Source organism: Dromaius novaehollandiae, chromosome 1 (genome assembly GCF_036370855.1).
Source record: "Dromaius novaehollandiae isolate bDroNov1 chromosome 1, bDroNov1.hap1, whole genome shotgun sequence".
Lineage (NCBI taxonomy): Eukaryota > Metazoa > Chordata > Aves > Casuariiformes > Dromaiidae > Dromaius > Dromaius novaehollandiae.
Window position 1 is genome coordinate 154,497,016 of NC_088098.1, and position 9,607 is coordinate 154,506,622.

General features: G+C 52.5%; 1 protein-coding gene across 1 annotated transcript; it reads right to left on the reverse strand.

Annotated features, from left to right (window-relative positions):
• Positions 1–590: 590 nt before the first annotated feature.
• LOC135325926 (uncharacterized) lies at positions 591–5,041 on the reverse strand. The gene is made up of 10 exons (XM_064503885.1): positions 4,946–5,041; positions 4,088–4,159; positions 3,957–3,995; positions 3,684–3,755; positions 3,104–3,175; positions 2,581–2,652; positions 2,377–2,475; positions 1,780–1,857; positions 1,293–1,440; positions 591–1,099 (listed from the first exon to the last, which is right to left on the reverse strand). Exons 4-10 carry the CDS (start codon positions 3,745–3,747, stop codon positions 913–915), a joined length of 720 nt encoding a protein of 239 aa, XP_064359955.1. The 5' UTR covers positions 3,748–3,755; positions 3,957–3,995; positions 4,088–4,159; positions 4,946–5,041; the 3' UTR covers positions 591–912.
• Positions 5,042–9,607: the final 4,566 nt, after the last annotated feature.

Here is a 9,607-nt window from a genome sequence, read left to right on the forward strand (position 1 = left end):
GGGAACTTAGTCACTAACACATTTTATTGGCATCTGCAGTCCTTTCTTCTGTAAAAAAAAATTTTATGCTGAACTTTGTTCCATTTCAGGGTACTTGCTTTGAATCATAAAAACACTCAGGTAGCCTAAATACAAGTTCAGAATGGAGTAGGGGGAAGCATTGAATACAGATTGTTTTCTGTGTGTTGAACATATACAGAAATAATCCAAACAGTGGCATCCCTGTGAAATCTGAGTACTTGGAATATACATTCCTTTGTATATTGAGCAGTATGGTACAGCACAGCAGAAAAGGAGTGCTTAGGTATATTTGCCTTGTACATTTTTACCTTCCCTCTATCAATGTTCATTCCTTGTGCTTACCATTACTTTTCTCAACAGCTCTGCCTCAAGACTATATCAGATAGCACATCGACCCTTTGCATACAAAACTTCATGCCACAGCCTGAAATGTGGACACCTGGCAGGGGATTTCTTTCACAGATTTTAACCAAATATCAGGAAAGTGTTCTCTCTTTCAACTGTTAATCTATGATTTAGATTCCTTGATTCTCAATGGTATCAATCCCTCTGTCCCCTTTGCTTTAGGACAAATATTTCAGGCCTCCTTGAGCCTTGTGCACCACCCGAAGCAATGAGAGCTCTCCTGGTCCTGTGCAAATCCATCAGGATTCAGTGGAGCAGTCCCAGTGACTTCACTTGCACTCCAAGGCTCATCCACACTCCCCCATTCAGATGAATGAAACCTTAATGACAGCCTGAGCTGGGAAACTACACTGATGATGGGACCGAGGGCAGCCCTTGAGGGAGGGCAACTCCCTGACAGCTCCTCTCCCTCATCCAACCCTGCTGTAAGTGCTGTGCATTACACCCAGACACAAAGGACCAAAACAGCCAAGGACTCACGCCATTTTAGCCCAACAATTTTTTTATTCTGTTTGGGATAGGCACCAGGAGTCGCCTGGAGCTGTTGTTGAAATTTTCATTTTCCAGGGCAAGCTCATCCTTTTCTCTTTTGCTCCCTGCCTTTGCTCTGCCTTCCTCTGTGCTTGACTCCTCTCTGTTGGAGGCAGCGGCAGGGTTAGCTGGTACCGCTTCTCTGCAACAACGAGAATGGCTTTCAGGAAAGAGCACTCACTGCTAGGAAGGAAGAGTCCGCGTAAGAAAGCTTACAGCAGACATCTCAACAGAGTCCTCTCAACAGCTCACCAGGCACTCCACCATACTATCCCTACACATGCTTTGTTGCTAAAACACAGAAAATAGAAAGAATGTCGGAAAGAACAACTCACTGTTTTCTCTTCCTCAGCCGGGAAGTAACTATACAGCTCAGCACTATGACAAACAGCATGGAACCCAAGACTGCGGCAGGGAGGACCAAATAGTACATCTGTAGGGCTTTATGATCTGCGGCCTTTGCATCTTTGTCACCACCAAGACCTGGAGGAAAGGAGACAATCCCATACATCCCTGGATTCTGCAGGACTGATAATCTCACTGTGTGTTTGGGATTCCCAGGCAATTTTACATGCCGTGGTGTTACTATCACTGATTCTGGTCTCTTGGCACCAGCGGACAAGAAAGCTGATTGACACTTCTCACGGGCAAGAGCCCACTGGCCAGTGAAAGCCTGAACCAGCACTACTCCTACCTGTGTCTCTGGGCTTCAGGGACGGCATGTGTGCTGGGCACCTTGGATTCCCCAGGAGGGCAATAAAACAGGAAAAAAGAGAAAATACTAATAGAAGAATCAAAAGGAAAGGAAGAGAGACTACTTACCCCTGAGATCTCCCTGAGACTCAAGCAGAGGCTCCAGCCCCTGAGAAGCTGCAGAAGCTTCAGTGACTTGAGGGACATCTGTAATTAAACACGGAGGAGAAAAGGGTAAAATACGTGAGGCAATACACGTTTGTAAAGGAACTCTAGTGCACTGAAAGGGATGTTGCCATGCCCTGGGTAGGTCTAGATTCGCACAGCGGCCGAGGGGCCTGCCAGACCTTTGGCTAGGGACACCGCGGCTCTCACAGTAAACCAATAGTCATGCCTCACCTCTGGGATTCCCCAGAGACTAATTGCAAGCATCTCCACACACCAGAGACAAAAGTCATCTTCAGAAAGCCGCTCCTGCCTTGCTTTAGGACACTTCCCATACTCTAGCACCTTAACATGAACAAATGCAGTGAAGAACAAGCTTGTAGAAGACACCCTCAACAAGCTCTGTGGCTTGCGAATGCCTGGAAGGTGTGACATGGTGCGTCACTGCAGCGAGGCTCTGATCGATCCCTTTCTCCTGCGTAAGCCACAGATTATCCATAGCTGTTTCTAAAACCTCACGTTTACAATGATTACCCTTAACACAGAGTGAAATCTACCCACCAGCTGCTCTTTCCAAGTCCTTCAAGATTTTCTGAAGGAGTTTAGAATATTTCTCAGCCAACTTTCCTCTCTGGGCCTCGTACTTCCTCTGCCGAGGACCTAAACAGAAAGTATTAAGTTAAATTGCACATGAACAAGATAGGCACAGGTAAATGCTCCTTCTTTCAAATAACCCAAAAGAGTAGGCAAATAGTCACAGCTCACCTGTACGATTCCCCACAGACTCTACATGGGCATCCAGCTGAGAAGCTGCATTGCCATCACCTGCGGCCACATCTGTACCCAAAGAGACAAGCAGAGCTCTCGTTACCTATTTCCATATGCTGCTTCAGATTTGAATGGTAGCGAATGAGCATGGAACCTCTCATTACAGCAAGGCACTCGTCTTGCCCTTCCGCTCCTGAGTCTTTGGCAAACACTTACTGGGTGCCTGCACAGGCACCACGTGGCTACAAATCCAAGCATGCTGGGAAAGGATGCCCTGGAGCTCACCTGAGCTCTAAGCTCAACCCCAACAAGCCTGCTGGCTTTGCTGTAGGCACTGGAAAAGCACAAGGCTGGAGAAGCCAGGCAAAGCACCCACCGCAGATCTCTGAAGCCCTCCCAAAGCCCACTCTGCTCTTTTGCGGGCATGAGCCTCAGCCAAGGACTGAAGCTACACGGCCCACGAATACAACTCTGAAACCAAAGGTTCCTCCCAGGAAGGGAGTACATCTCCACCACTTACTCCTGGCATGCTCCTGAGGCTCAGAAACAGGATCCAGCTGGGAAGCTGGAAGGCCACTGCCTGCAGGAATGCCTGTAAGCAAACACAGACAAGACAAGTTTTCATTACGTGCTGCAACATACTTCCACAGAAGTGACTTGCCATGAATGGGAGGGGAATGGGGGACACACATGTAGTTCGAGAGTCTCCCAGCTGCAGGAGGGCCAGGAGCACTTGGCTGAGCCCTGCCGCCTTTCCAAAATCCTCCGTCAAGGCGCTACCCAGCAGCCCCCAAGCACCCCCAGCCTAAACACATGAGGACCTTGGTGCTTTTTTCTGGGGAGGTGTCTAATGTACACCAAGGAAACCAGAACTCTAGCAACAGGCAACCTTCAGAACCGGAGGACAACAAGGATTGTTTACATTGCTCACGCACAGGAGCCCACTGGCCAGTTTAGGACTGAACCAGCGTTACCCCTAGTTGTTCTGCTGCCCTTTGGTCAGGGCATGTGTGCTGCAGACCTTGGCCTCCTCAGGAGTGCACTACAGAGGGAGAAAAGAAATGCTTATTTCTTCAACTGAGTATCTGCTGACTGCTCACCTCCAGGAAGTCTCTGAGCCTCATATCCAGGGTCCAGAGGAGAAGGAAAATCTTCATCACCCATGGCCACATCTGTAACCAAACACATGAGAATGGCTCCCATTACATTCTTCTTCCCATTACAGCTTCTTCACAAAGCAATGGTAGCGAATGGAAGGGGGGCCATGATGGGACATATATGTAGGTCGCAAGTCTCAAAGCTGTGGAGGAGCAGAGAGGATCTTTTGCCTGGCACCTGGCAGCTCTCAAAGGAAAGAAATGCTCACAACTTACCCTTGAGGACCCCCCGCGGCCCTAAAGCACTTGGACCACCTGCAGAGGAAGTATGAAGTACAAGTTAACGGGAACAAAATAGCACAAGGAACGTTCTTGTTCTTTCAGGGAAGTAAAAATTGACTACATACCCGTGGGAAGACCCAGAGGCTCAACAACAGGATGCAGTTGAGAAACTCGATAATCCTCAACTACAGCCACATCTGTAACCAAACACAGATGGGAGAAGTTCTCATGATGTATTTCCACAGACGACTTTGGATATGAAGGGTGGTGGATGACGGGCAACATATAATAACACCATACTTCAGCTCATGGGCACCTTGCAAACGCTTAGCGGGTGTCTGCAGTGGCACCCTATGGCCATAAATCTAAGCAGGCATGGAGCTGCTGGGGGAAAGGATGCCCCGGAGCTCACACAAGCTGTAAACTCAATCCGATCATGCCAGCCCAGTTGGCAGCAGGCACTGGAAGCAGCACAGGCTCAGGGGACTCGCCAACAGCGCTTTGCGAGCCAAAGCAGCCAGCGCAGATCTCCGAAGCCTTTCTGAGTTGCACTCGTGCTCTTTTCAGTGCCTTATCGTTGGCCAAGGACTTGTTCAGTTAAATGTCACATGCAGAAGAAATTGAAAAGGAATGCTCATCCCACACATGCAGTTGAAGAGTCTCCCAGCTACAGGAGGACCAGCGGCACTCGCTGGCTGGGACCTGGCGCCTCTCCAAGTCCTGCATCCAGCCGCTATACGACAGCCCCCAAGCACCCCCAAGACAAACACGTGGCCCCTCGGCCCCTTCTTCCAGGGAGGTCTCTAACCTCCACCAAGGAAGCCAGGACTCTGCAAAGGGGCAACCCTCAGCACCGGGGGACACGAAGCATCATTCACACTGCGTGGGCACAGGAGCTCCCCGGCCAGCACCAGGGCGACGCGGCGCCAGGAAAGGCATGCTTCTGGTCTTGCCAGGGAAGGTCAGGTCCCCCGAGGACTCACCTCCTGCATCTTCCCAAGCCTTCGGTCCCGCATCCAACCAAGCACCAGCATCGCCATCGCCGCCGGGCACCGCTGCAACCGCCCGCGGGGACAACAGCTCCCGTCACCCAGCGCCAGGCGCTGCTCCAGGCACAGCTCTCGCCCCCAGACCCCGGCGCCCCCCAGCGCACCCCCCTCCCCGCGGCCCCACAAGCCTCGCCGAGCCGCTCCCGGCTCCCGGCTCCTGGCCCCGGCCGCCGCCTCCCGCCGCCCCGGCCGCTCGCCAGCCGGCCCCGCGGCCCCCAGGCTGCCTCCGTCGCCGCCCGCCCGCCCGCCCGCCCTACCTGGGCCCGGCGCTGCCCGCGGAGCAGCCCGGCTGTCCCGGGCACGCAGGGCCGCCAGGAGGCCGAGCAGCAGCAGCAGGCGGCACCCGGGGCCGGACGCCCCCCGCGCTCGCACCATGCTGCCCGCCGCCAGCAGCCGCCCGCCGCCGGCGCCCTCGAGCAACGCGCGCGGAGCGGCGTCTGCGGAACGCGGCGCGGCACAACGCACTGCACCGCCCCGCAGCCCAACGCAGCGCAGCGCAAAACACCGCACTGCCCCGCAGCACAACGCAGCACAACGCAACACTGCGCAGCGCAGCGCAGCGCGCGGCCCCTCTGTGAGCTCAGGGGCGCCCTCCGCGCGCCTCCGCGGGGGCGCAGGGGGCCGCGCACCCCCGCCGCGGCCCGCGCTCCCTCCGCGCGCCGGCGCCGCCCTGTGCGGGCAGCCCGGGCATGCTGGCGGCCGGGGGTGCTGCCGCCGCCCTCGAGGAGCCCCTCGGGGGCAGCCCGGCTCTCTGCCCACACGCTCGCGGCCCTGCGCTCGCCTCGCTGCTCGGCAGCTGCGCGCCAGCGCCTGCCGGATCCGGCCTCGCTCGCTGCTCTCCTTCCCGCCCCCGCTGCCGCCGCTCTGCTCCAGCCCCAGCCCCAGCCCCAGCCGCAGCCCCAGCCCCAGCGGCAGCGCCAGCTCTGCCCTTCTGGAGCTGGCCCAGGGGCAGCTGCTGACAGGCGGGGGGGCTCCAGTGCCAAGCCTGTGCCCCAGCTCTCCTCCCCCGCCCAGCTGGGATTCCGCCTCCCACTTCCTTGCTGGCACCACTCCCTCTGTCCCCTTTGCTTTGGGACCAACATTTCAGGCCTCCTTGGGCCTTGTGCAGCGCCCGAAGCAAGCAGAGCTCTCCTGGGCCTGGGCCTGGGCCTTGCCCCGAGTGCTCCTCTTACAAGACGACCCTGGGAGCTCAGGAAGACTGTTCCTGCTGTTGAAAGGAGGCAGATCAGGAGAAGCTCGCTCTCTGTTTTCGGAGAAGAAGCATTCTTCAACCCAGGACAGCCTAGAGCTGCTAAAGCCCTAAAGAAACATTACATCAAAATGTTTTATTTCTAGCTATGTGTTGCCAGTTTGGCAAAAGAATTGGAGGTGCATGTGTCCCTAACTGAACTGTCCTCCATGTAACACAAAAAATCACACCCACAGGTCAAAAAGCCCCGCGCCTGGGCAAAGACCCCTCCCCGGAGCATGCGTAGTGGTAAAATGGTGTGTAAGCAGTATTATAATTGTCTGTAAATTACTACCCAGTCAGTGTAAAAGGGAAAGTTGCAAACCTTGCAATGTGTTTGTATAAATGCTACTTGAAAAGGCAGGGGGGTGTGCTCCATTTGTGGGAAACTGTTACGAGACAACCCTGGGAAGCTCGGCAAGAATGTTTAAACTAGGTAGTTTCTAGCTATGTGTTGCCAGTTTGGCAAAAGAATTGGAGGTGCATGTATCCCTAACTGAACTGTCCTCCATATAATACCGAAAATCATGCCCACAGGTAAAAAAGCCCCGTGCCTGGGTGAAGACCCCTTCCCTGGGCATGTGTAGTAGTAACATGGTGTGTAAGGAATATTATAATTGTCTGTAAATTACTACCCAATTAGTGTAAAAGGCGAACCTTGCACTGTGTTTGTATCAATGCTACTTGAAAAGTTGGAGGGGTGTGCTTCATTTGTGGGAAACCACCGAGCACCCAGGCTTGCGCAGCTCTGAACTAGATAAGCGAATGTCTCTCCCGAGTGTGTAGTTATTGGCTTATTGCACACCGGGCAATGAATCTGCTTTTCGGACAACTGTAGCTCCGGAGGGATGCACTTCTTTGTGGCATGGTAATGTTTAGCAAGATGTATGTAGGTGTTTAGAGTGAGGACCTTTTTGGCTGGTGGGAGTAGAGAGGTAAGGCGCAAATGCCAGTGTCCATATGTACTGTTGCTTGTATGAGTTTTGCTTGCATGAGTTTTGCAGAGCTTTGGTGTTACAGGAGCGCAGCTACTAGAGGCTGCATTGTGGGTGTTTTCGCCCATGTGCCTCTTCAGAGAATTCCCCCAGCAGGAACTGCTATCCTGGTTTGAGAGCTTCTCTTCTCCGTCCCTTGCTCATCTGTTCCTGATGGGATTGGCTAATACCCCAGCTCTTTGCTTGCCTTTCCCTCGAGTGGTGTAAGCAAGTCTTTGACTTCTTCCTTAGTTGTTTGGGCTCCGAGCATGGGGGTGTCAAACGCTAGTGCAGTGCTGTGTCCTTTGAAGAGCTTGGACAGTCGTGGTTTAGTCAACTGAAGGCTTGTAGTCTTGGCAAGAAGGTATTGGCCTGTAGATGTCTCTCTGAGAGAGGGGTGAGTGTTGGTGGCCCTGGTGATCAGGGCAACAGCACCTTTGGGATGGGCAGGAAAGAGAAAGGAAGGGCAGGGAGCTTCCTCCATTTTTCCTGTCTTCTAGTAGGTTTGGGATTCGTGGGCTGTGGTGGAGCAGCTGGAAGGGCTTTGTCAACTCCCTCGAGGTAGCGTTCTCTTTCTAGGATAGCTTTATTGCCTGTTCCCAAACCGTATGAACACTCGGGATTGTAGTGCTTTAAAGGAGTAATGGCAGGCAGTAAAGTCAAGCTTGCTCTTTTCCTATCAGTAACCTGAAGAAGGAATGCAAACGCTTCTTGGTCACCAATGTTAAGGAATTTCTGCTCTTTGGCAAACGCTGGTGCAGGCGAAACACTCCCCTTTGTGCTGTAGTTAAAGAATATTGAACTGAAAGTGTCTAGAGTAAACCACTTAACACAACTTACATAAACCTTGCTTAGCATGAGTAGCTGAATTTGCTGAGGTCTTAGGCCGATAACGCAGATAACGTGATGAACCACATTGGGCAGAATGTTTCACTGTAATTGACCTAACTGCCGCTTCCTTGAGTGGATTCGAGTCCCGTCTCAATCCGGCCGGAACGGGGAGTGCGCAGCCGGATCAGCGTAAGGCGCACCGCCAGACTCTAGAAACAGAAATCTGGAGTCACTGTAACTGGTGTGAGTGTGAACAGTCCCGTGAGTGTGTGAGTGCGTATAACCTGGGAACCGACGGGGGCACCCGTCAGCTGCTAAAGCTGCCCACTGCGACGGGACAGCAGTCCTAGCAGTCAAAGCCTCGGGTGGTGTGAGTGCGGTTCCCAGAGAGAGAGAGTGTGTGATCACAGCAGCTGCAGGCTGGTATTGCGGGGGAAAGAGGAAAGAAAGAAAAAAAAAGGCATACCTGATCACCATAGGATGCACTTTTCAGGAACTCAATGTGGGAAATAATTTTGGCCTAGAGAAGGGGTCACCCTTGGCAGAAATTTTGCAAAACTGGAGTAAGACTGATGGTAGTAAGAATCAAAGGAAAAAAGGGTTGATCCAAGTATGTCAGAAGGATTGTCCGTTCGTGACTAAGGAGGGTAACCCGGCAGAAGGATGGCCGCCGCAGGGAGCCTTTGATCATCAGGAGTGAACAGTGAATACTGTGGAAATTGGGGTAAATTCCTGGGATATAGATTTGGATGTCGGGGGCAGATAGTGGCAAGTATAGAAGGTCTAGAAGTGCCCTATCTAGTGGATACTGGAGCTACCCTTTCCCTTTTGAGTTTTGAGCCTAAAGGGTGCAAATCGTCAGATGAAATAATAGTACAAGGAGTGATGGGAAAAGGCAAATGAGCGTTAACTAAGCCCTTATTGCTCACTGTTGGAGGTAAAGGAGTGTGGGGACATTTCATGATTTCCACAGATTCACCCTCTTGCCTTTTAGGGAGAGATGTCCTGCAAGCCTTGGATACTCAGATCTGCTTACAGCCGGGAGGGATAAAATTAATACTAACGGGCTCATGCGTTGTGGCTGAGACACCAGAGCCAGAGTCAACTAATCTGCAAATTCCCATAGGTTTAGAATGAGTTCCTGGAAAGTTACGGAGCTCTTGAGGAATGGATGGTGGACTGTTGAAATCAGCTAGTTGAGTCTCGATAACAGCAAAGGGGGGATTCCCTCCTATGGTTAAACAATACCCTACCCCAAAAGAAGCTGAGAAGAGTATCTGAAAGCAAACTGATCACTATGTAAAACTGGGTCTCCTTAGAGTCTGTGAATCCCCATACAACACTCCGATTGTGCCACTTAAAAAGCATAGGCAGGATTCTGATGGCGATCCAGAATACCAGTTTGTACAAGATTTGCGAGCAATCAGTCAACGTGTGGTGACCCCTCCCCCAGTAGTGCCTGATCCTTCCACAGTGCTTTTACAAATGCCACGTTGGGCAAAATGTTTCCCTGTAATTGACCTAACTGCTGCTTTCTTGTGGGATGTTGCAGACCATGGATTC

Bases quoted from the DNA above. Each gene is read 5' to 3' on its own strand.
- LOC135325926 (XM_064503885.1), bottom strand. From the start codon at position 3,747: ATGGGTGATGAAGATTTTCCTTCTCCTCTGGACCCTGGATATGAGGCT. The intron at 2,476-2,580 runs GTGAGCTGTGAC...CTTTCTGTTTAG, and splicing joins GTCTGTGGGGAATCGTACAG to GTCCTCGGCAGAGGAAGTAC. The intron at 1,100-1,292 runs GTGAGTTGTTCT...TCGTTGTTGCAG, and splicing joins CGGCTGAGGAAGAGAAAACA to AGAAGCGGTACCAGCTAACC.